The 27,241-nt window shown below is 44.0% G+C and overlaps 1 protein-coding gene across 1 annotated transcript in view; it reads right to left on the reverse strand.

Annotated features, from left to right (window-relative positions):
- Positions 1-27,241, reverse strand: part of LARP4B (La ribonucleoprotein 4B) — a 160,937-nt gene that overhangs the window by 97,792 nt on the left and 35,904 nt on the right. The window contains exon 3 of the mRNA XM_075315469.1: positions 3,948-4,077. Coding sequence (XP_075171584.1) covers positions 3,948-4,028 — 81 coding nt within the window. The 5' untranslated portion in view covers positions 4,029-4,077. The remainder of the gene's footprint in view (positions 1-3,947; positions 4,078-27,241) is intronic.

Genomic DNA, 27,241 nt, shown 5'->3' on the forward strand with positions numbered 1-27,241 from the left:
AATGACTCTCGGACATTGAGAAATAAGAGTCTCTGGTCTGATGACACGAAGATAGAACTTTTTGGTGATAATTCTAAGCGGTATGTGTGGAGAAGACCAGGCACTGCTCATCACTGTCCAATACAATCCAAACAGTGAAACATGGTGGTGGCAGCATCATGCTATGGGGGTGTTTTTCAGCTAAAAGAGACAGGACGACTGGTTGCAACTGAAGGAAAGATGAATGCGGCCAAGTACAGAGATATCCTGGAAGAAACCTCTTCCAGAGTGCTCTGGACCTCAGACTTGGCCGGAGGTCCACCTTCCAACAAGACAATGACCCTAAGCACACAGCTAAAATAACAAAGTAGTGGCTTCAGAACAACTCTGTGACCAATCCTGACTGGCCCAGCCAGAGCCCTGACCTAAACCCAATTAAGCATCTCTGGAGAGACCTGAAAATGGCTGTCCACCAATGTTCACCATCCAACCTGACAGAACTGGAGAGGATCTGCAAGGAAAATGGCAGAGGATCCCCAATTCAGGTGTGAAAAACTTGTTGCATCATTCTCAAGAAGACTCATGGCTGTACTAGCTCAAAAGGTGCTTCTACTCAATACTGAGCAAAGGGTCTGAATACTTATGACCATGTGATATTTCAGTTTTTCTTGTTTCCGAAATTTACCAAAATTTCTATATTTGTTTTTTTCTGTCAAGATGGGGTGCAAAGTGTACATGTAATGAGGGAAAAAAAAAAACTTTTCTGAAATTAGCAAATGGCTGCAATTAAACAAAGTGAAACATTTAAAGGGGTCTGAATACTTTCCATACCCACTGTATGTTAAATTTATTAATACTACAGTATTTGCTACTTCATGATTAACATCTACTTAAAATGTAACACACATAGAAGAAATACATTTATATGACAAGCGGTGATAATGTATAGCACCAGTATTATGTGTAACCCATGGTGGCACAGGGGAGTGAAGAATATGGTCAGATTACACTGACAGTCACCCGAATCGCACCTGTCAGACGCGCTCTATTTCCATCTATCAGTGCAAAGCTCTGCTGCGCTACAAGAAAGTTACCACCATAAATAGAGAACATACTGGGAAAGAAGATGTACCCCTTTACACATGTCCTGTGTTATAGCATATGTCAGTAAGTAAGTAGCCAACATACAAAAAGTGACTAATTATTTCTTTAAATAAGTAAATAAATAAAATAAAGAGTACTTCCAGAAAGCTTGGGAAAATAATTAGTTCAACTGGTCACTAACTTCAAAACAAAAAAACAAAAAAAAAAAAAAAATCACAGGAAATTTGTCAGCAGGTTTTTGCTCGCTCAACTGAAAGCTGCATGATGTAGGAACAGAGACTCAGGAAAATCATTGCCAGGTCAGTTTATACCGTATAGTGAACATTGTACATAAAAAAAATAAACAAAAACAAACAACACAAAATCTATTGTATAATTGCACTTTTTTTGGCAATTTGTATGCACTTTCAATTATTTTCCTTCATACTATGTGGTAGAATGAATGGTGTTACGTAGCAAAAACAAGCCCTTGCATGGCTTTGAGGATGGCAAAAAAAAAGTTATGGCTATTAGAAAAAGGAGAAGAAAAAAAAAAATGCAAAAATAAAAAGGAAAAATCACCATGTCATGAAAAGGTAAATAAAAGGCACAACTTTTTTTTTTTTTTTTTTTTTTTTTTTTAACTTGAATCTTGGGCATGCATGTGGTCAGGTATTATATACACATACGGTATATAATGCAACATTTTCTAAAATATACATATATATACACACATATACATATATATATATATATATATATATATATATATATATATACACACACACACACACACACACATATACATTTATATTATAATATATATATATATATATAATGTATATGTGTGTATATATATATATATATATATATATATATATATATATATATATATATATATATATATATATATATATATATATATATATATATATATATATATATATATATATATATATATATACACATATACACCGTATTTTTCGCTTTATAAGACGCACCTGATTATAAGACGCACCCCCAAATTTGGTGAAGGAAAGGAGAATTTTTTTTTTTAATGTTAAATGGGGTCCATCTTATAATGCCAGTGTCCCTCTAAGAAATCATATAGGGTATATGTCCCTTATAGCCCCCCATACTAAAATTAGCCCCCTTAATCTTGATATGGCCCCCTTATATTGGATATAGCCCCCTTGTGATGGCACACGTTCCCCTGTGCTGCCTATGGCCCCCTATGGATTGCATACATTCCCCTGTGCTGCCTATGGTCACCTATGGATTTCACACGTTCCCCTGTGTTAGATAACGCCCCCATGCTGCTGCGCATGGCCCCTATAGATCGCACAAGTCCCCCTGTGTTAGATATCGACCCCATGGTGCTGCCCATGGCCCCTATAGATCGCAAAAGTCCCCCTGTGTTAGATATCGTCCCCATAGTGCTGCCCATGACCCCTATAGATCGCACAAGTCCCCCTGTGTTGGATATCGCCCCCATAATGCTGCCCATGGCCCCTATGGATTGCACACGTTCCCCTGTGTTAGATAGCGCCCCCATGCTGCTGCCCATGGCCCCTATAGATCGCACAAGTCCCCCTGTGTTCGATATCGCCCCCATAGTGCTGCCCATGGCCCCTATATAGATCGCACAAGTCCCCCTGTGTTAGATATCGCCCCCATAGTGCTGCCCATGGCCCCTATATAGATCGCACAAGTCCCCCTGTGTTAGATATCGCCCCCATAGTGCTGCTCATGGCCCCTATATAGATCGCACAAGTCCCCCTGTGTTAGATATCGCCCCCATAGTGCTGCCCATAGTAAAATAAAACCCTCTTTCCTTACCTCCTCCAGCGTTTATCTCCCTCCTGTCTCCCTCCGTGCTTCTGTTCCTTACTTCCTGGTTCTCAGTGCGGTCATGTGATCGGCACAGCACACTGAGATCTCTGCCTGCCTGATCACAGTACAAGCAGGGACACGGGGAGAAACGCTGCAGGGGGTAAGTAAAGCTTTTTTATTTTAGAATGAGCAGCAGCCTGGGGGTCAAATCTAACACAGGGGGGGCATGTGCCATCATATAATATGCACCGCTGCCCCAGCCCATCACTGCATGCAATTTCAGCACCACCGGAGATGGACAGCGGCTGTGCATATTATATGAGCGGGAGCAGGAGATCAAAGGCTGCAGCCCGCAGCGTTCCCCTGTGCTCCAGAGCTGCTGCCCCCACCTCCCCTGGACCCTGCAGTGTACATATATATACATATACCCCCCCCCCCCCCCGTATATTCGGCATATAAGACGCACCCCCTACTTTCCCCCAAAATTTGGGGGAACAAAAGTGCGTCTTATAAAGCGAAAAATACGGTATATATATATATATATATATATATATATATATATATATATATAGATATAGATATAGATATAGATATAGATATAGATATAGATATAGATATAGATATAGATATAGATATATACATACATATATAATGTGTGTATCTACACACACATACATATATACATATACACATATACACACACACATATATATATACAGATATATACATATATATATACACACATATACACACATACATATATACACACACACACACACACACACACTACATGCATTATACATATATATACACACACAGGTCACATACATTATACATACACACACACACACACACACACACACACACACACACTATGTGCTGATTGAAAAATCTGACAGACCAAACATTGATAGGAAGCTGATCCAAAAGCACTAATGAACATCAGTCTATTCTTTTGTCACCGAAGTCTGAATGAGGCCTTAATGGAATTTTCCAGCACAGGCCAGAGCAGCCATCCTGGACATTTATGAAGCACGTAAGTTGGTACTTACAAGATGTGAACTATCTTTGGCTTCTTGGACTTGCTGTACCTGCGGTTCAGCCACAACTTTAGTATCCTGATCTGAAGTCATGAGCCGTCTGCTTCTAGGCTCCTCAGAGAAAACGAGTCACCCCAGAAAGCTGTTGGGGAAAAAAAAATAAAAAAAAAAAAAATATTACAAGTCATTCGTTATATTACCGAAAAGCAAATCAGGCCTATATTGGATCCCTGTACAATGCTAGAATAAAACCAACATCTATACAAAACTGGAATGAGAAATAGGAATGAAACTGAAAATGGTCAGAATAACCTTGACGATCCAATTAAGAACAGTAAAAATTGATTATATATTCAATAATTAATAGAAAATGAAATGTCCTGTTAAGGCCGCTTAACACGCAACATCGCTAACGAGATGTCGTTGGGGTCACGAAATTCATGACGCACATCCGGCCTCGTCAGCGACGTCGTTGCTTGTGAAACGCACGAACGACAGTTAACGATCAAAAATTCACACCTAATCATTGATGCGTCGTTTCATTCCTGATTATCGTTGCTGTTGCAGGTTGTTAGTCGTTGCTGCGGAGCACACATCGCTATGTGTGACACCGCAGGAACGAGGAACGACACCGTACCTGCGGCTGCCCGTAATAAGGAAGGAAGGAGGTGGGCGGGATGTTCATCCTGCCACTCATCTCCGCCCCTCCGTTTCTATTGGGCGGCCGCTTAGTGACGCCACACAAACTGCCCTCTTAGAAAGGAGGCGGTTCGCCGGCCACAGCAACGTCGCTAGGCAGGTAAGTATACATGTGACGGGTAAGTGATGTTGTGCGCCACGGGCAGCAATTTTCCCGTGACGCACAACCGATGGGGGTGGGTACGCTCGCTAGCGATATCGCTGCGTGTAGAGTGCCCTTTAACATTTTATTTAGTCAGCAGTAAAGCCTCATGCAGATGTCCCTGCATTAGACATTTGAATGAGTCAAACTGAATGAGTAGGGCAGTTCATCTAACCCCACGCTGCGGGAGACGGCCCACGTCCCTAATTTTTTTTTTTTACGCTGCGTTTTTGGCCGCAAAAAAAAACAAAAAACGCACAGAAATGCAAAAAAAAAACCCAAAAAACAAAAATGAACTTGCGACAAAAAAGTGCACGGTAAAAAACGCATGCGTTTTTACTGCGTTTTGAGCACTGCATTGCATGGGTGAAAAACCTAGTAAAACGCAGGAAAGAATTGACAAAAAGTTGTGGGCGGACAGCAAAAATGAAAAGTCATAGGCTTTGCTGGGGAAGCAAAGTCATGCAGTTTTGAGCCCAAAACCGCACCCGAAAAACGCGCAAAAACGCTGCAAAAAACGCTCAGTGCGCACAAAGCCTAATATTGGCGCGGGAGATGGCCTGAGTCCCTAATACCAGTGCGAGAGTCGGCAAGTAGCACCAACAGGGTTGGCGTTCTCGGTGATGCTGTTCACATTTCACTATCGCACTGAAGTCACCCAAAAAATGGCTCCACACGGTCATCATAAATTCATCCTTTTGCAAATGTCTAGAAGGGCAGGGGAAGAGACATCACACAAGGAGCAGATCCCACCATTTACTGTAGTCATAATGTGACCTCGCTGTACACTGGGTTTTCATGGCAAATTTCAGCAGCTGCTCCCCCTAGTGTTTAATTGGAAAATCTCAAAACTTACAATTTTTGATATCCTACACTATTAAAATAAAAAGTGTTAACATAAAATAAAGCATTAATACTTCACATTTTTTTAACAAGTTTAAAATTGTTTTATTACATAATCCCTTTAATACAACTCCACAAAGCAACAGGATGCTTTTGTCATTTGCGAACCCATCAGAGCAGGGTATGAGCAGTCTAAAACCCCTGCCAGGGCTCTAGCACAGCATCTGACTGCCCCGGAGGCAGCAGCCCAGTATTACTGTAACTTATTACTAAGACTCACATGAAACCTAAGTGTTTGGTTAGAAATCTTGTGATGGTCTCACGTTGCCAGTGTCCGCTTTGCTCACAGATTAACAAGAGGCACATCCAGGTCTTGGTATGTGATGAGGCAAGACCGTTTCGCAAGTGTGCCCAAACCCAAGAGTATAGTCACAAGTTGTTCTTTGCTGCGGATGTTTTGGGGCTGAAACGGACATGGATTTTCGTGCAGAAAGCGGTCCACATTCCCAGGTAAATTTACTCCACCAGTTTGCACAGAATAATTCTTCCAATTAACATCTTCCTACTTGAAACACAATTTGCTGCTTTTATTTCTAGTGAAGTCCATTTCCTTTTTCTGAATTACTCAATATGCAATTTCTCAGCCATCATCATCATCATCGGGAATCTCCTGCTTTCCTGACTTAGTGATGAGACTTAAAGAGAACCTGTCATGTAGAGAAAGCCGCCTGATCTGCAGAGGTGATAGGAGGAGCGGATCACATCAAAAAGACATTTTTTTGAGAAAATTTTCAGTAAAACTTACTTTATTAATGGAAACCCATGATGAGTCCAGTGGGCGGTGCGATCACCAATTAGGACCACCCACAGGACTCCTGCATGCAAACACCAGGGATTTCAAGGAATAAAATACAAGTGATAGTGAATCTTTTCCAACAAACCTATGCATCAATCTGCTCAGCTTCCCCTTTAGAGTAATTGCTATGCTATCCACACATCAGATTGCATATATGTGATAGGTTCCCTTTAATAAAGGGGCATCGATTCATGCACATAGCAAGAGACAAGGAAGTAGTACTATCTGTGCACACATCCAAGGCCCGGTTTTACATGTCAGGAGATTCATGGTCTGTGCACAAACTGTGGGTTGGATCAAATTCAAGAGTTTAACATTGGCCTATGTGGCTGCTGAATTTGGCGGTGTAGATCTGCGGTCAGTCTAGAAATGGCGGACCTTATAGGTATTCACAGTTTAACTTAAAAGTGTTTTCCACTACTGGACAACCCCTGCTTAACCACTTCAGTGCCGCAAACAAATAAACAATGAACAAGCACCTTCTGCAGTGACACCACCCCTGCTATGCTGGCTCTGATACTCTTGGTAGGTCTTGGGATGCTATGGAGTCATGTGACCCCTGCAGTCCATCAGTGACCACTGATCGACCGTAGTACAGACATCCGCACGCCGAAATACTTAAGAGCTGCAACTGATCAGGGGTCACTGATCAGCTGCAGTGGTCACTTGATACAATGTCAAGTGATCGCCGAGAATAGCAGCAATGACATCACAGACAACGGTGACATGGAAGGTGATAATACATTTGCTTTCTACCGTGTTTTTCCAAAAATAAGACAGAATGTGTTATATTTTTTTTTTACCCCCAAAAAAGCACTAGGGCTTATTTTTGGAGGAAGTCTTATTCTTGGAGAAACATAGTTGGGGGTAAGTTTACCCCCCAAAAAAGCAGAACCCCCACTTCCCAGGAAACTCATTACCAGACCTGGACGTCTGCATGGCTCCCAGATCCTCCTGTGATCTCCGGTGGGTGCTGCACGCCGTCCTCCTCTGCTGCTGGCTGACACACACACACACACACACAGCAGATCGCTGATCACACACACAAATCACGCGTTTCCGGCCGCAGGGAATGATAGGAGGAAGTCACGAGCGTCTGCAGGTCCTGTTGCGGCAGTTCCTTCCTCTCAACCGCACAAACTCTCCGGATTCTGCCGGCGAGAAGAGATCGGTGTCGCTGGAAGTGGAGAGTGTGTGTGTGCGAGCCGATGTTTGTGTGTGGGGGTGCGATCACTGCAGGTCCTGCTGCTCAGCGTCGGGTAAGCGTGATTGCGGGGTGCTCGCTGTGTATAATGAAGTGTCCTGCAGTATCTGTAACTATCTGCATGGACACTTCATTATTGAACCGTAACTGGGCTTATTTTCGGGGAGGGCTTTTATTTAAGCCTTGCTCCGAAAATGCTGAAAATCCCTGCTAGGGCTTATTTTTGGAAAAACACGGTATTATATGGGCCACGGAAGAGATTAAACAGAGTTCACCCACAAGTGACATCTCTTAAAAGGGAACCTGTCAGGTGCTTTGTTCCCTTTAAAAGGAGTTGTAAGAAAAACATGGCTGCCTTATTCCAAAAAACTGAACCACACATATTTAATAGTGCAACATATTTAAAGGGAACCTGTCCGGTCCAATCTACACCCAGAACCATGAGCAGTTCTGTGTGCATATTGCTAATCCCTGCCTAACCGTCCCTGTATCTAGTAGCATAGATACAAAGATCTTTAGAAAAAGTATTCTAAAGATCTTTTATCGTATGCTAATCAGCGAGGACCTAGTCCCCTGGGCGTTAGTTCCCCGGCCAGTCACCCCCATTAGCATGTTAGTACACCCCAGAGTTTGGCTCATGCGCACTACTTCAGTTTGAAGCCAGGACGTGTACACCCGACTTCATAGTGCGCATGACCGAAAATCCGGGGTCATGCACACTGGGCCGAAATCCCCCTGTCAGACGAGATGGCAGCAGAGAGGTGAGTGAGATCATCCTGTGACGCTGCGTATCCATTAGCATGTTAACACACCCACAGGGGCGTACCAACATGCTAATGGGGGCGACTGACCGGGAACAATCGCCCAGGGGACTAGGCCCTCACTCATTAGGAGTATTCATAGTTATCCCCTCCCCCTGTTATAATTAGCATAAGCATTATACAAATGATTCACTTTTTCCCTTGCAGGACCTTTGGTGAGGTCATACCCATGTGACCAGAAGGGGCGGGGCATCAGCCAACAGAAAAATGTTGCTTTGTGGTATCAGCTTTGTTGGCTGAGGCCCCGCCCCTTCTGGTCACATGGGTATGACCTCACAGGTGCTGCAGGGGAAAAAGTGAATCGTTTGTATAATACTTATGTTAATTCTAAGTGGGGGAGGGGATAACTATGAATACCCCCCAGATATTATCTTATCTTCAGCTTCCATCACTCAAGAAGCTGCCAATATAATAAACTTTAATTTCTTAGGTTTCAAAATCTATACATCCGAGCTGACCACTAAAGGTATGTATAGAATCAGCCAGATAGCTTTAGGATATATACGAAAATCCTGATGATTGGTCCCCTTTAAACACATTGATGGTGGTCACGTCTCGGAGAAGCTATTGCCATTCAGTATACAAAACAGTATGGGGGGGGGGGGGGGGAGAATGTAGCAAATTGTAACAAGGGAAAAAAAAAAATCTCACGTTTTCCTGTAAATGCATTACTAATGGAAATGGACCACCTTGGGCAAAAATGCTTTTTAGTCTATAATGCCTATATAAAAAAGCCTAAGATAAACCACATCAAAGCTAATTAACACTGGCTTATAACAAACAGCTACAAAGACCATTGATTTAAAAGTGAGTGACCCATCAAAACGCACATTAAACTAGCTGTTCAGTGATAGAGGAGACTTAGCCCCTATAATAGTCACACTAGCTCTGTACCGGTCAGTGGTACAGTACCTGAGAAATATAGATTTTAACTTAAATGCAAATGAGAAGCTTCAGTGCACCCTTGGAGTGGCCACCATTACACCCCCTCAATTTGCAGTTTTGGAGATAGTGTCTGTGAGTGTGAGCACAAACACTGCCAGTGTGGTTGCATTCTCCTCTCTGCAGCAGCAGATCACTACACATGGAAGGGTACGGAGCGAGCAGCAGCAGAGAGGAGCCGGGGAGAAGACTGCGCCCACCCAGATCAGGCAGTGTCTGTGCGCACAAGCAGAGATGAGGGCTGAGTTAAGGAAGCGTTTTAGAGAAGCAAGCACTGTCAGATGCGGGGGAAGGCTCCAAAATTCAAAAGTGAGTGCACTAAGCTGTTAACCCCTCATAGGGTGCTGCAAAAAAAGTTATTTTCTTAGGTACTGTACCACTTCGGCTGCTTTCACACTACGTTTTTTTTAACATCAGTCATGAACGTTTTTTTTTTTTAACGCAAAAACGGATCCAGTGCAAATGCGTTTTCATTTCAATGCATTTGCAATGGACTCGCGTCAACATGCGTTCACCTGCGTCTGCGTGCGTTATAGTGAGGATCTAGCGACTTGCAGTTTTTTTTCAAAACCGCTACTTGTAGCGTTTTTGAGCTGCGTCCAAATACTGCAAATTGCTGGATCCTCACTAAACAGCACACAAACACATGTGAACGCTAGCATGCTGATAGACAGGATCCTGCTTGCTCTACTGAGCATGCCCAGAAACCAGCCTCGCGTGATCAGTCTCTCCCTCTCGCCCCCTCCCTCTCTCTCCACTCTACCCCGCCTGAGAGCGGAGGACGCTCGTAACCAAGGTAAACATCGGGTAACCGCGGTCTTAGTTACCCGATGTTTATCTTGGTTACGTGTGCAGGGAGCCCGGCTCCTAGCAGCTGCAGACGCTCGTAACCAAGATAAATATCGGGTATCCAAGGAAAGCACTTCGCTTAGTTACCCGATGTTTACCTTGGTTACGAGCCTCCGCAGCTGTCAGATGTCGGCTCCCAGTCTTTCACGTTCAGTTCCCCTGACTCCAATGGCCGCCCATAAACTTAAAGTGACAGGATCCTGCAAAATAACATGCGTTTGCATGCGTTTTTCTTTGCAAAAACAGGATCCGCTTTTGCAGCAAAAAAACGTTCATGACGCATGCTAAAAAAACGTAGTGTGAAAGCAGCCTAAAATGTATAGGGCTGGTAGGATTTTTATAGGGTTAAAGTCCCCAATTTCACTGTAGAGCCAGGTAAATGAAAGAATACCAAGGAGCAAAGGTGCAAAATAGGGTCTTATCTGGTAAAAAAGGGAATAAGAAGAGGAAACAGGAACACTCACCTTTTCAAGATGTCACACACAAGACATGCGCTTAAAGGGAACCAGTCATCAGGATTTTCGTATACAAGTGCTATACTGGCACTATCAGGCAGATTATCTACATACCTGTGGTGGTCAGCTCAGATGTTTAGGCTTTCAAATCCAAGAAAGTAAAGTTTATAAAAATTAGTCATCTTTCTGATTGACAGTTGCACCAGCAGATAATAACCGGGCGGGTATCCATCTGGATTCCCGCCCTCCCCGCCGCCTATTCCTCCCTCTCTGGCTCCATGCTAATTTTTGTATTCAGTATGATTTGCGTCTGAGTTGGCGCCTGCACATAGTGCTCATCTCCGGCGCCATCTTTCTGAAGCCCGCATTACCCCCTGCTCTTCTATTCTTCTGACTGAGAGGGCGGCTCATGCGCCCTCACATCATCTGCTCTCGTGACCGCAGCAGCATGCGCAGTCACAACAGCAGAGGAGAACAGCTGATCAGCTGATCGGAGGACACCGTGCTGCCCCAAGATACCAAGCCAGCGCCAGGTTGAAGACCAGGATCTTGGAGGGGTGAGAGGGAGTAATAAACATGGTGTTTCCAAGTGTGTCTGTATTTATTTCTAATAAAGTATTTTTTCTCTGTGTGATTTTTTTTTAACCCTTTATTGGAGATTCTTAATGGCCGGGTGAAACTTGGCCTGACATTAAGAATCTCTGGTTTAATAGCAGCTGGTAAAACAAAGCTGGTATTAACCCCTTATTACCCAGCATGCCAGGGCTGCTGGAAGAGTTGGATACTGCGCCAGAAGATGGCGTTACTAGGAAAGCGCCATTTTCTAGGGCGGCTACAGACTACAATTTGCAGCAGGGGGGAGTGGGGGGTGGACACAAATTTTGGGCCAGCCTGCACTGCGGATTTCAGTCCCCAGCTGCCTAGTTGTACCTGGCTGGATACAAAAATTGGGAAAAGCCCACGTCGTTTATGTTTAATTATTTCAGGAAATTCATGAAATAATTAAAAAAGGGCTTCCCTATATCTTTGGTTCCCAGACAGGTACAAATAGGCAGCTGGGGGTTTGGGGGCAGCCCATACCTGCCTGCTGTACCTGGCTAGCATACAAAAATATGGCGAAGCCCACGTCATTTTTTTTTTTTTAACATTCATTTAAACAAAAAAATGTGTGGGCTCCCACTGCATTTTCTATTACTAAGGGTAACTCAAGTAGCTACTGGCTGATAGCCCCACTGCTGAGAGAGGAGGTACCTTCACTGGCAATGGGAGGAAAAAAAAAAAAAAAAAAAGGCTCTTCTGGATTTAAGTTTTTTTGTCCAAAACCATAAATAAAAGACGGTGCCGGAGATGAGCGCTACGCACAGGTGCAAACTCCGCCGCCATCTTACTGAATAGAAAACTTCGCATAGAGCCAGAGAGAGGTAGGAACAGGCAGGAGGGGTGGGGGGATCCAGATGAATACCCACCCGGTCATTATCTGCTCCGGTGAAACTGTAAATCAAAAAGCTGACGAATTTTTAAATGTCACTATCTTGGATTTGAAATTCTAAACATCTGAGCTGACCACTAATGGTATGTAAATAATCAGCCTGATAGGGCCAGTATAGCACTGGCTTTACCTTATATACGAAAATCCTGATGACTGTTTCCCTTTAACAACAGAGCAGCTGCTGCACATAACCGAGTGCACAGGACAGTGCATAAAAAAAGACAGAAGACGTGTTCACTCCGCGCTGCTGCTGTGTTGTGGATTATTCAGATTGTATTGTGATGTTTTACATGTATGAGGGCATCAAAGAAAGGCTGCCCCCTTCCCCTTAAAAAAAAAATGCATACTGAGCTGTATATACAGTGCAGAATAGTAACAGAAGACGTGTTCACTCCGCGCTGCTGCTGAAAACTTTCCAAGGGAACATCCAGGACTCCGAGGAGATAAGTGGTTTTTAGTCCATATATTTCAAGGCCATTACAAGCTTCAAGAAAAATAATCACTTATCTCCACTGGTGTGTCCTGGATCTCCCCTTGGAAAGTTTTCAGCATCAGTGCGGAGTGAACACGTCTTCTGTTACTATTCTGCACTGTATATACAGCTCCGTATGCATTTTTTTTTTTTTTTTTTTTTGTAAGGGGAAGGGGGCAGCCTTTCTTTGATGCCCTCATACATGTAAAACATCACAATACAATCTGAATAATCCACAACTACTGCCCTGATATATCTTATAATGTGGACTAGGAGCAAAGTTGCAAAAACAAGCGCTCTTGACGTACAAGTTATTGCCAAGCAGGAAACACCTTGCATGGGGGTCAGCAAGTCGGGACGTTCCTCCTGCCAGTGTCTCCATTATGGATGAAAGCATAATAAGCGACTAGAAGTAACAGGACAGCAATGATCATGGATCACACAACACTTCTATATTCCGTCTTCTTACTTCTGTGCAGGCTGTGAGCCGCATGTACAGACACTACCTAATGCATCATCACATGCTGAAAGCGTTACCTATTTTATAATATGGGGGGGGCATGGTGTTTCCGTACAGTTATCTGTCCGCTTTCCGGCTATGAAGATATTTATTCACCTTTCCTTTAACTCACTGTTTCAACAAATAAAAGCTGAACGGATCACAAGACGCCAAATGGGCACAAAGAAAAGGAACTGCAGTGAGGAGCAAACAAGACTTTCCAAGGTAGACTGCCGGCCAGGTCTATTCCCAGCTCAGCCACGAGCCACCAAAATACAGCAGGTGACATAAGTATTGAACACGTTAGACATTTTCTAAATAAATATACTGTATGTCTACAGAAGATAGACTAATTTCTCACCAGATGTTGGTAACAACCCATCCAGTCCACACAGGGAAAGAAATCAAACCATACATGTCCATGACTTAAGTGATATCTAATAATTAGGGCTGAGCGGATCCGAGCTGTAGAAGTCTGGATCCACGCGGTTTAAAGATTTCCAGTTGCCGGACCCAGATTTCTGGGTGCACGATCCGGATCCAGCACTGGGGAAAATAACTGAAAGAAAGAAAAACAGAAATAAAACAGCGTTTCATACTTACCGAGACTCTGTCATGGCGGCACCCTGCTTCCGAGTCGCGCATTCACTTCCTGTACTGTGCATCATATACACACAGCTTTCCGGGTTTTCCCCGCCCACCCTCTGGTCTGTGATTGGTTGCAGGCTGTGACAGTGTCTGCCTGCCGTGCAGTCATCGTGCTGCATTGTCTGCACAGCCAGCGGTCGTGCTCTATGGCCGCTGGGTATGTAGCAGAGCTGAAGCAGCGTGGGACCTCGTGTGGATTACGCCGGACCTGCAGGGTGTTAGGGGGTTAATAAAGAGGTGAAGGAAGGGGTGTGTTTTGTACTTTATTCCAAATAAAGGATTTTTCTCTGTGTTTATTTACATTCACTTACAGGTTAGTGTGATGCAGGAATCTAAGACAGCTGTGCCATCACGAACCTAGGGCTTAGTAGCAGCTGTGAACTGCTATTAACCGCTTATTACCCCGATTACCACCGCTCCAGGGAAATCGAGAAGAGCCGGTATTGCACTGGGATTGTCACATCTAATAGATGCGGCAATACCGGGTGGCTGCGGGCTGGAATACCAGCCCCCAGCCGGCATTATCATCGCTGGGGATGAAAATAAGGGGGGACTGCACGTCATATTTAATTATTTATTTAAATAATAAAAAAGCGCCACATCACCGGCACAGCCGCGCACACTTCTGACAGGAGTGTGCATGTCTTTCTAGGTACATGCACGCTCATGTTCAGAGAGCGCAGGCTGTGCCGGCTGATGTCATATGAGACTTGTATGAGTCTGATAGTGCATCACCGGCACAGCCGCACACTTCTGACAGGAATGTGCATGTGCTTCTGAAAAACATGCACATTCACCATACTGACCCGCAGACACTTGCACTGCTTTACCCACCCACAGGCCGTCCTGCCGCCTGTGATTGGTTGTATTCAGCTGACACGCTGCCACTCAGGGTGGGGGCGCGTCTAGCTGCAACCAATTACACGCGCTGGTGGGTGGGCAAATCAATGAATATTGAATTGTCGGCTCTGGAAGGGAAAAGCGTGACCCGGAAGGAGTTTGCTTCCATGACACAGCCTCGCGTGAGTACACCGCGCGCGCTCCTACCCCCGTATCCCTTACACAAACATTTTTAATCTCCGGATTCTGGTCCCCATAGACTTACATGGGCACCGGAATCCGGAGTGGATCCAGATTTTTTTTATTTTTTTTTTAAATCCGGCAGGGATCCGCCAGTCCCGGATTTTGATCAACTCTAGTAGTAATTTGAAATGACAGGGTATCGAACACTGTTAATGAAATTCATTTAATACTTCATACAAAGCCTTTGTTGGTGATGAAGCTACAAGATACCTTCTATATGGAGAAACTGAAAATCACATGCACTGCTCAGGTGTGATTTTAGCCTATCCTTCCACACAACACTCGTCATATACTGAAGCCCCCATGGGCTCCTATGAACTGTGAGCTTTAGTTCCTTCGATATATTTTCTATAAATACTTATTTCCCCCATTGTATTTAGAACAGATTATGGTGTAAATATGGAATATTTATACTTGGGCACGTGGGACAAGTTACATTTTTCTGCTTTCTTGATGGATCAGGTTTATCCTTTTATGACCAAAGACAAATATGCATTAAGAAATTATGTAGCAGGCGTAGGATTTGAGCTCGCTCTATGCGGCGGGGGCTGTCTCTATTAGAGGCAGCTGACAAGCCTGTAACTGTTGCTTGGAGCCAATCTTTGATCTTGACAAAACGTTTTAGATGCCAAGGTCAAAAGGGATCAAACCAACAGGCTAGGGCTCATCCGATTGTCCTAGGTCCAACCACCAGCAGTGGAGAAGAAAGGATGCAGCGGTATTTATCGGGCGGCAAAGCTTGGAAGCAGGGGAACCAGGCACGGTTACATGTACTTCTTTTTTCAGGTGTTCATATGATGGAGTATGCTGCCGAAACCTGTCATGAAGTGATATTCCTGATCTCTGAATAAAGAAGTAAATGTAACCGTGCCTGACAGGGCTGTGGAGTCGGTAAGCCAAACCTGCGACTCCTCAATTTCCCTTGCACCGACTCCGCGACTCAGACTCCCACATATATTGCTTATATTTAAGTGAAAAATTTATTGTAGTACAATGTGAACATCAGACATTTAATCATTTTTATGATGCAATAATCAAGATATTTAGATATACCGTATATGCCGGCGTATAAGACGACTGGGCGTATAAGACGACCCCCAACTTCTGCCCTAAAAATATAGAATTTGGGATATACTCACTGTATAAGACTACCCCGCTCCCAAATGAAAAAAAGTCTGCTTTGATTGCAACATATTAATTTTAATTCCGCGAGAGCCGTACAATATGTTTTTAAAGGGCCATTGACAGATCAATCGCTCCAATGTTCACTTAGTACAGCAAGGAATGCTCCTCCCTGCTGTATAAAGCCACAACTGGACTGAAACAATGGTACTACACTCTGCTACAAACAGACACACACAACTCTGCTACAAACAGACAAACACACACAACTCTGCTACATGCAGACAAACACACACAACTCTGCTACATACAGACAAACACACACAACTCTGCTACATACAGACAAACACATACAACTCTGCTACATACAGACAAACACATACAACTCTGCTACATACAGACAAACACATACAACTCTGCTACATACAGACAAACACATACAACTCTGCTACATACAGACAAACACATACAACTCTGCTACATACAGACAAACACATACAACTCTGCTACATACAGACAAACACGTACAACTCTGCTACATACAGACAAACACGTACAACTCTGCTACATGCAGACAAACACGTACAACTCTGCTACATACAGACAAACACATACAACTCTGCTACATACAGACAAACACATACAACTCTGCTACATACAGACAAACACGTACAACTCTGCTACATACAGACAAACACGTACAACTCTGCTACATACAGACAAACACGTACAACTCTGCTACATACAGACAAACACGTACAACTCTGCTACATACAGACAAACACATACAACTCTGCTACATACAGACAAATACACACAACTCTGCTGCTCTGTGGGGCCTGCACCCGCGGCTCGGCGGGTACAGCACCCGCGGCATCGGCGGGGGGGGGGGGGGGATTGGCAGGGCATACATCTGGGGGGTTAGAAGCAGCTCACTGGGGCCCATAATGGGCACAAGTCCCCCTGTGTTAGATATCTCCCCCATAGTGCTGCCCATGGCCCCTATAGATCGCACAAGTCCCCCTGTGTCAGATATGGCCCCTAGGCTGCTGCCCAAAGTAAAATAAAACCCTCTTTCCTTATCTCCTGTCTGCTCCGTGCTTCTGTTCTTCCACTTCCTGGTTGTCAGTGCGGTCATGTGATCGGCACAGCAGGCTGAGCTCTCTGCCTGATCACAGTGGAAGCAGGGACACAGGGAGAAACGCTGCAGGGGTAAGTAAAGCTTTTTTATTTTAGAATGAGCAGCAGCCTGGGGGCCAAATCTAACACATGGGGGACATGTGCGATCACACTGGGACGCAGGCTCATATAATATGCACCGCTGCCCCAGCCCCTCACTGCGTGCGATTTCAGCACCATTGGAGATGGACAGCGGCTGTGCATATTATATGAGCGGGTGCAGGAGATCAAAGGATGCAGCCCGCAGCGTTCCCCTGTGCTCCAGAGCTGCTTCCACCAACTCCCCTGGACGCTGCAGTGTACATACACACCCCCCCCCCGTATATCCGGCGTATAAGACGACCCCCCACTGTAGCCATTATTTTAAGGGGGTAAAAAGTCGTCTTATACGCCAGTATATACGGTATTTTATGTTCTATTTATTGGAATACAACTTTAGAACACAAAACTGTAATAAATTGTAAATTATACACTATGTAATAAAAAAAAAAAAAAAAAATCTATCCCTCTATCTCTATACCTATACACACAGATATATAAACAAAAAAAAAAAGTTTTCAACAAAAACATACTAAACATGTGCAGTGTATGCATTTCTTCTAAGAAAGAAAATTGCCTCCATCAGATCCTCCTTCGCAGATGACCTCGAATCTGACCTAATAATTTTAAGGCTAGAGAACAACCTCTATACAGTAACTTGGGTTGGAGGCAAAGCCGTAACCACATGGGCAACATCTCTAACAATTTCTGGGTATAAAGGAATTGCCTCATGCACAGTCAGTTTTGATGATCAGTTGAATTTTTCTATTTCTTTGAGAGAAAGTGAAAAATTTTACTGAAATCTGGTCAATCTGCTGCTATAGGAGACGGAGTGAAATCTTTTTCCTTGCGGCAACGCTTTGCCTGCTCCATGTCATCCAAATGCTTGTCAAAGTTAAACTCCTCATCTGATGAGGATGACGATATGGCAGCAGTAGCACTGTCAGGACCTAAGTCCTCTTGCTCCTGGCAGTCCTGTAGGCCACTAATCCTAACTGCCATCTCAGTCAGAGATTCTTTTCTTTTAGTAAGCTGTTGATCATCTAGCAGTATACGATGACTTGGGTCCACATAAACAGCTGTCGGAGGAATTTTTTTTCCAATCGCTGTATCTAGTTCATTGAAGCAGAAATGCCATCTACGATTAAATCTCCTCTTTGGGACAGGCAAAATCGCAAGTTCTTCCACTCCCTTATGAAAATGCCAGGAGTTAAATCCTCAGCTTGTAATTTTTAGTCATGGTAAATGGGTGATTAAGCAACTCCTTCAATTCAGCCACCTGTGTCCATTGACTTTCATTTAGAGTTACCTGAGGGTTCGCCATATCTTAGTTCAAGCAATCGCTCAATCATTAAATAAGTGCTGCCCCACAGAGTGGCTTGATCGACAATTGCCCCTTTCCCAGCACGTCTCTTCAAGATGGAATATATTTTAGGGGTTCTGGCGGCAATAAGCTCAAAAACGGATCCTCACAAAGAATGAGCAGTCCGTTTGTGGCGTTTTTCTAATCTGCTTTTGCTATTGAAAACATTATCTAGGAGCTAAAAAAAAAAACCTCTCAGCTGATGATTTTTTTTTAAAAAGCTGATCTGCTTTTGCAGCTGAAAAACGTATCCTCAAAAAACGCAGCAAAAACGAATGTAGCCTTAGATCAGGAATAGAACAGACATTTATAGGACATTTCATAACTTTCCCAAATTCCTATGAAAAAATATTCAGCACATTCTGCATTGAACTCCTGTACCCAATTTATTATATATTTTAGGAGTCTGAGTCGGTCCATTTTATACCGACTCCGAGACTCCAACTCCACAGCCCTGGTACCTGATTCCCCTGCTTCCAATCTTTGGAGCCCGATAAATACCATTGCATCCTTTCTTCTCCATTTACAATCCCTCATCGGAGGGCTAGCAGACGGAGCCGACTTAGCGAGGAGCTTTCTATAACTATAGGACCGCGGCCCACATCACATGACCGGCCGATTGTAGGATTCCTTCGGGCGTGTGGTGGGCGAAATACACCAGCAGCGTTCACCGGGGTCGTGCGAGGTTTGCACAACCCGAACAGGTTAGTGGTTCTAACTTTACCCTCCCCCACTGGATCACCAGGTGTCACACTAGGAGCGCGCCTCTGTCTCTTATTTTATGTCCAACCACCAACAGTGACAGCAGGAAACCCAGCACAGAAGTACTGAAGCTTATTCTACTAGAAATCAAGTGATGTACTTCAGTCACCGCTCTGCCAAAAAATTTTTTTTTATAAAAGAATGTGCTGGAAACTAAGCTTTGCTACCATAGCCTGCAGCCTCTCCGGACTGGTCTCCCATTGAGCACATCTGGGACATCATTAGTCAGCAATCGTAAAAAGAGGTGACAACAGCAGATCTTGATGATTTTGGTGCCCAAGTGCATTCAGCGTGGCATAATACTCAGAAAACCATTAATAACATGCCAAGATGTGTGAGGGGGATTTCTACACAGACATAATACTGAATAAAATCGGGAGGTTTTGCACATTTTGTTCTCATTTCATCATGATTTGCATATTATTAAGTCTAGTAATCCTGTGATTTCCATAACTCCGTGATTTTTCCTTCTAGGTGTTGCAATTTCAGTGTTGAGGGGTGTAGTTATGACATGACTGCCTGGGACATAATCTGATGAGTGCAGTAAAACGTGTTGTTCTACCCGATGCTGGAGTCCCTCGGCCTTTTATATGCTCTGTGCTGGGATAATGCAGAACAGGTCATACAAGATAAAATAAACTTATGACACATGGCTTGGCTTCTAAATGGATTTGTGTCACCTTCACTGATCTGCGCTGGCGGGGAGAGGTTAGTTTCAGCTTGGGATTTTGCTTGCTTTGCCATCAGCTCTGGGTGGACCATGTTGTCACTAAAGAGAGAAATGACAGCTACAATGCTTCCAGTAGTACCGAGAGCTGACCCTGAAGATCAGGGCTGAAGAAGGTGCAAACCATGCAGCACATAGACCAGATATTCTTGTCTTCACCTTGCACCAATCCAGGTCACCGCCACCTGTGTTTACAAGCCGACATGTCCAACACGGGAAATCATCCACCTCACAGGGCTGTCAATCAAACGTTCACTTCCACATGTGTGTTCTGTGGGCAGAACTGGTGCCCATTTAAGTCTATGGAATTGTTAGGGGTGTGTGTGATCAACTTATGTTTGGGGAGTACAATTGAGAGAAGAGAGAAAATAAAACAAGTTTTTTTTTACCCATTCCCATTTGAGGGGGAAAGCTAGATAGCGATAGAGATGCCACCAATAAGCCTTTCAAGTTCCATCCAGGTTTTTTTTTTTGTTTTTTAATGTTTATGATTAGTTTAAAAAAAATAAATAAATAAAATAATTGAGAAACATGTATGCCACACTGATCGTACTCATGGACACAAGAGAACTGAAAACTGTTAGACAAAGCACATTAATGAAAAATAGTCTCAGTTTTCGCACACAAAACAAAAAAAAACAAAAAAACAACACCACACATCTGAATGATGCCTTACTCCAGTCTCAGGCAGTCCGTGGCCTGCAGGCCAAATCCGGTCCGGTGGTTGTTTCTGTTTGGCTATAGACCAGGACAAACAAAAGGCTGTGAATCAAGCACAACACAGCAGTAAAGTGATGGCAGCACTGCCGTGAACAAAAAACTTGTGTATAAGTGTAAAGCTGGCCCTTAAGGCCCCGTTACACACACAGATAAATCTTTGGCAGATCTGCGGTTGCAGTGAAATCATGGACATATTGTTCCATTTGTACATGGCCAGAAACCTGGCACTGATTGTCCACAATTTCACTGCAACCACAGATCTGCCGCAGATTTATCTCTGTGTGTGACAGGGCCTTTAGGGTATGTGCCCATGATCAGGACCAGCTGCGTCCGGACCTGTGGGGCCGTGAGTCTCCTCCGCAGGAGACTGAAGCAGCCCGTACCCACGATCAGTGTCCGGACAGTTGCGGTCTCTCTCATCTGTTCTCCCTGTGGATAACGCGTGTAACTCTGCAGCAAAACTATTGACATGCTTGTGGCTCGAGAAGCCGCACCGTAGGTCACGCACAGTGGGCAGATTTCTATAAATCCCATCCACTATGCTTGTACTGTACAATGCATCGTTTTGGATGCAGCTGCAGCATGCTGCAACCAAAACGCTGTGAACCCTGATCGTGGGCACACTAAGGGGCACACATCACATTGGACAACTCCGGCAAAAGCAGAAGGAATGTGAATGACAAAAGCACTAGAACGTGAGTGGGATTTTAACAAAAAGAAAGAAAAGCGATCAGAATAAGGCCAGAGACCACAGGAGAGGTCATCGTGATGAAGGCAGATCTACACTTCTGCTCCTGTTATTCAGCCTCAAATAGACTGATTTATAGAAACCTGTAAATTATAGTTTTGATTCGCTGTTACAGGTAAGAATACATGTAAGCACCATCATAACATGTATTAGTAGTCACAGCATCAACAGTCCTAATGCTGCTCCCATAATATCAAATGATAATATAATACTAATATTAACTAGATCAAGACTCGGGCATATTTTTGAGGTTTTCCCCATACATTTTATTTGGATATTCAAATTTTTGCATTTTTTTTTTGGTATTAAAGCTTAATTTTTATGTTAATTTCACGTTCATTTTTTTAATGATATCAAATTAAGTCAGGGAAAGAGTGGGTGGGAAGAAAGGAAATGCATGTGTTTTTTATTTTTTTGTTTTTATGAAAACAATGGACTAAAATACATTTTACACTTTGTTCCACTTTCCGCTACAATTATTCTTAAATAAAATAGACATTTTTTGGGGATTTTCTTCATGTGGGCGATGCTGGTAACCAGGCTGGCAGAGGCTTTTTTTCCCCATTCATTCAAAATTTTAGGGGGGGGGGGGGCCATTTCAACATTTAAGTGTTTTTTCTTTCATCAGATTTCCCCCAGAAACTGGCTTTTGTATATAAGCCCCAGTTACAGAGTAAATACAGTCTTATAAAGCAAGTGAAATAGAAAATATTTGATTAGTTTAATACTCAAGTAAATATATTCCTAAAGGCGCTATTGAAATGAATTTCTCACCAGATGTTGGTAACAACCCATCCAATCCACATAGGCAAAGAAATCAAACTATAGCTGTTCATAAATTAACCCCTTAAGGACGAAGCCAGTTTTGTCCTTAATGCCCAGGCCATTTTTTGCAATTCTGACCAGTGTCACTTTATGAGGTCATAACTCTGGAACGCTTCAACGGATCCCGGTGATTCTGACATTGTTTTTTCGTGACATATTGTACTTCATGATAGTTATAAATTTAGAACGATATTTTTTGCTTTTATTTGTGAAAAAATCGGAAATTTGATGAAAATTTTGAAAATTTTGCAATTTTCAAACTTTTAATTTTTATGCCCTTAACCCAGAGAGTTATGTCACACAAAACAGTTAATAAATAACATTTCCCACATGTCTACTTTACATTAGCGCAATTTCTGAAACAAAATGTTTTGGGGTTAGGAAGTTAGAAGGGGTCAAAGTTCATCTGCAATTTCCCATTTTTTCAACAAAATTCACAAAACCATTTTTTTAGGGACCACATCACATTTGAAGTGACTTTGAGAGGCCTAAGTGACAGAAAATACCTAAAAGTGACACCATTCTCAAAACAGCACCCCTCAAAGTACTCAAAACCACATCCAAGAAGTTTATTAACCCTTCAGGTGCTTCACAGGAACTAAAGCAAAGTGGAATGAAAAAAAGCAAAAAATAAAATTTTACCTAAAATGTTGCTCTACCCCAAATTTATTCACTTTTAGAAGAAATAACACAACAAAATGAACCCCAAAACTTGTTCCCCACTTTCTTATGAGCGCGCCAATACCCCACATGTGGTCAGAAACCTTTGTTTGGACAAATGGGAGGGCTCGGAACAGAAGGAGCAATATTTGAATTTTGGAAAGCAAATTTGGCTGAAATAGATTGCGGGCACCATGTTGCATTTACATGTCCGCTAAGGTACCTAAACAGCAGAAACCCCTCACAAGTGACACCATTTTGGAAACTAGACCCCTTAAGGCTTCTATCTAGGGGTATAGTGAGCATTTTGGATCCACAAGTACTTCACAGATTTTGATAACGTTACGTTGTCACATTGAAAATTTTCATTTTTTTCTCAAAAATGTTGCTTTAGCATCAATTTTTTCACTTTTTCAAGAGGTAATTCCAAAAATTTGACCCCAACGTTTGTTACCCACTTTTTTATGAGCGCGGTGATACCTCACTTGTGGTCTGAAACCTTTGTTTGGAGAAATGGGAGGGCTTGGAACGGAAGGAGCAATATTTGAATTTTGGAAAGGAAATTTGGCTGAAAAAGATTGCAGGCACCATGTCGCATTTGGAGGACCCCTAAGGTACGTAAACAGCAAAAAAACACCACAAGTGACCCCATATTGGAAACTAGGCCCCTCAAGGAATTTATCTTGATGTTTGGTGAGTACCCTGAACCTCCAGGTGCTTTACAGAAGTTTATAACGTTGAGCCATGAAAATAAAAAAATAAAATTTTACCACAAAATTGTTACTTCAACCAGGTAGCTTTTTTTTTCACAAGGGTAACAGGAAATAAATCACCATGAAATTTATTGCGCAATTTCTCCTGAGTTTGTTGATATCTTGTATGTGGTGGAAATCAACTGTTTGGGCACACTACAGGGCTCAGAAGAGAAGGAGTGCAGTTTGACTGCAAAATTGGCTGGAATCAATAGCGGACGCCATGTTGCATTAGGAGAGCCCCTGAGGTGCCTAAGCAGTGGAGGTCCCCCACAAGTGACCCCATTCTGGAAATAAGACCCCTCAAGGCTTTAATCTAGGTGTATATTGAGCATTTTGAATCCACGAATACTTCACAGAATTTGAAATTTTCATTTTTTTCACAAAAATGTTGATTTAGCGACACATTTTTCACTTTTTCAAGAGGCAACAACAAAACGTGTACCCCACAGGTTGTTATCTAATTTCTTGTGAGCGCAGGGATACCACACATGTGGCCAAAAACCTTTGTTTGGATAAATGGGAGGGCTTGGAATGGAAGGAGCACCATTTGAATTTTGGAAAAGTTGAAGTAAATTGCGCGCACCATGTCACATTAGCAGGGCCCCTTGGGTACCTATACATCAGAAACCCCCCACAAGTGACCTCATTTTGGAAACTGGACCCCTCAAGGATTTTATTCAGGAGTATAGTAAGCATTTTGAATCCACAGGTACTTCACAAAAATGTTGCTGTAGCAACAAATTTCTCACTGTTAAGGGGGCTTTACACGCTGCGACATCGCTAATGCGGAGTCGTTAGGGTCACGGAATTGGTGACGCACATCCGGCCGCATTAGCGATGTTGCTGCGTGTGACACCGATGAGCGATTTTGCATCGTTGCAAAAACGTGCAAAATCGCTCATCGGTGACATGGGGGTCCATTCTCGATTATCGTTACTGCAGCAGTAACGATGTAGTTCGTCGCTCCTGCGGCAGCACACATCGCTATGTGTGACGCCGCAGGAACGAGGAACCTCTCCTTACCTGCCTCCCGGCCGCTATGAGGAAGGAAGAAGGTGGGCGGGATGTTCCGGCCACTCATCTCCGCCCCTCCGCTTCTATTGGGCGGCCGCTCAGTGACGTCACTGTGATGCCACACGGACCGCCCCCTTAGAAAGGAGGCGGTTCGCCGGTCACAGCGACGTCGCCGGGCAGGTAAGTATGTGTGATGCGTCTGCGCGATGTTGTGCGGCACGGGCAGCGATTTGCCCGTGTCGCACAACAGATGGGGGCGGGTACCCACACTAGCGATATCGGGACCAATATCGCAGCGTGTAAAGTAGCTTTTAGGCTATGTGGCCATGATCCAGCGACACGGCGTCTAGTACACAGTGTCAGCCTCCTGCAGAAATGTGAGTGTTGTCCACGGGAGAACGCAGCTGCCCATGCCCACGATTTGGGTTCAGGCTGCTGTGGACTTTAGTTTTATTCTACCTGCAAAGAACACTCATCTCCGCAGCATAAATTGACATGCTGAGGCTTGGGAAGCTGCGCCACAGGTCGGTTTATGCTGCGGAGAAAAGAAACACAGTGGGCACGGGATTTCTAAAAATCCTGCCACTGTGCTTCTACTGCACAACGCAGCGTTATGGACGCAGGGAAAACACTCTGCGCCCAAAACGCTGCAAACCCTGATTGTGGGCACACAGCGTAAAATGCTACAATGGATGAATGGATAGATGTCAAACATATATAACGTCCCACCCCCCTGCATATTCTAAGCTGGCGCCCTTTAGTGCCTTTCATGTGACACTAAAGGATGCCTAGCCTTGTATTTAGCCCAAAAAAAAAAAAAAAAAATTAAAATAAATGACGTGGGGTCCCCCCTATTTTTGATAGCCAGCTAGGGTAAAGCAGACAGCTGTAGCCTGCAAACCACAGCTGACAGCTTCATCTTGTCTGGTGATCAATTTGGAGGGCTCCCCAAGCTGTTTTTTTTTTTTTAATTATTTATAAATAAATAATTAAAAAAAACAAACAAACGTGGGGTCCCCCCAAATTAGATCACCAGCCAAGGTGAAGCTGACAGCTGGGGTCTGGTATTTTCAGGATGGGAAGAGCCATGGTTATTGGACTCTTCCCAGCCTAAAAATAGCAGGCCGCAGCCGCCCCAGAAGTGGCGCATCCATTAGATGCGCCAATTCTGGCGCTTCGCCCCAGCTCATCCCGCGCCCTGGTGCGTTGGCTAACGGGGTAATGAATGGGGTTGATACCAGGTGTGTAATGTCACCTGGCATCAAGCCCAGCAATTAGTTATGTCACGGCGTCTATCAGATACCCGACATAACTAATTGACAGTAATAAGAAAAAAAATTGACAACAAAAAAAAATTTATTTGAAAAAACACTCCCCAAAACATTCCCTGATTGACCAATTTATTGAAAAGAAAAAAAAAATCCACTATAATCCATTTGGATGTCCCACGTCGCCTCTGGACCTTCTAGAATATGGGGGACACGTTCAGGGAACGTATCCCCCATTTTCTAGGAGGGCAGACCCTCCATTTGAGGAGAGTGGGTGCAAAAAGCTGCACCCACCCTCCCCGGGTCACAGCTGCACAGTGCTGAGCAGCATCAGCAGCCAGCGTCCTGAACACAGGAAGCTGTCATCTGCTCGGCACATGTGACCGGCGTCTGCAGAGAAGGAGGAGGGGGCCGCGGGGGATCAGCGCTCCGGTATGTATGACACCGGGGGACACCAGGGGGGGGTAGGGGGGGACCCGGCAGGGCCTAGGGAGCAGGTTTCTGTCGTATGTGTTATGGCACATACGACAGAAACCATAGGAACAGTGGAAATGCGGCCGGCGCGCTGCTGTGATCGCCGGTGCGCGCGGCCATCTTGGATTTTCGGGAGGGGGTTGGGGGTCGGGGGGGGCACTTTGGGGATACCGAGGGGACCGGAGGGAACCGGGAAAAAGATTTATCTCCCATCTGGCATGTTTGATCATGCCAGATGGGAGATAAATGATTTTTTACCGGCGCGGTCATTTACTATAACTTGATGATCGGTATACGGTGTATACCGGTCATCAGGTGAGCGGGGACCGGAAAAACCGGCCCGAATCATGATCTCCAGGGTCTCAGCTACCCCCGGCAGCTGAGACCCCGGAAATTTTCTGACTCTGGGGGGCGCTAGACCCTTTTTTCCGACCGCCGTTTTAAAACGGCAGAAAGGAATAAGTACCCTTTTTTAGTGCCGTTTTAAAACGTAACGCGGTCGTAATGGGGTTAAGATATATGTAATAATGGGAAATGACATAGGGAAAAAGTATTGAACACATGAAGGAAAAGGTGCAAAAAGCCATGGAAAGTCATGACACCAACTGAAATCTATCAGTAATTAGAAAGCAATCCTGCCGCTTGGTG

Source organism: Anomaloglossus baeobatrachus, chromosome 6, assembly GCF_048569485.1.
Source record: "Anomaloglossus baeobatrachus isolate aAnoBae1 chromosome 6, aAnoBae1.hap1, whole genome shotgun sequence".
Taxonomy (NCBI): Eukaryota; Metazoa; Chordata; class Amphibia; order Anura; family Aromobatidae; genus Anomaloglossus; species Anomaloglossus baeobatrachus.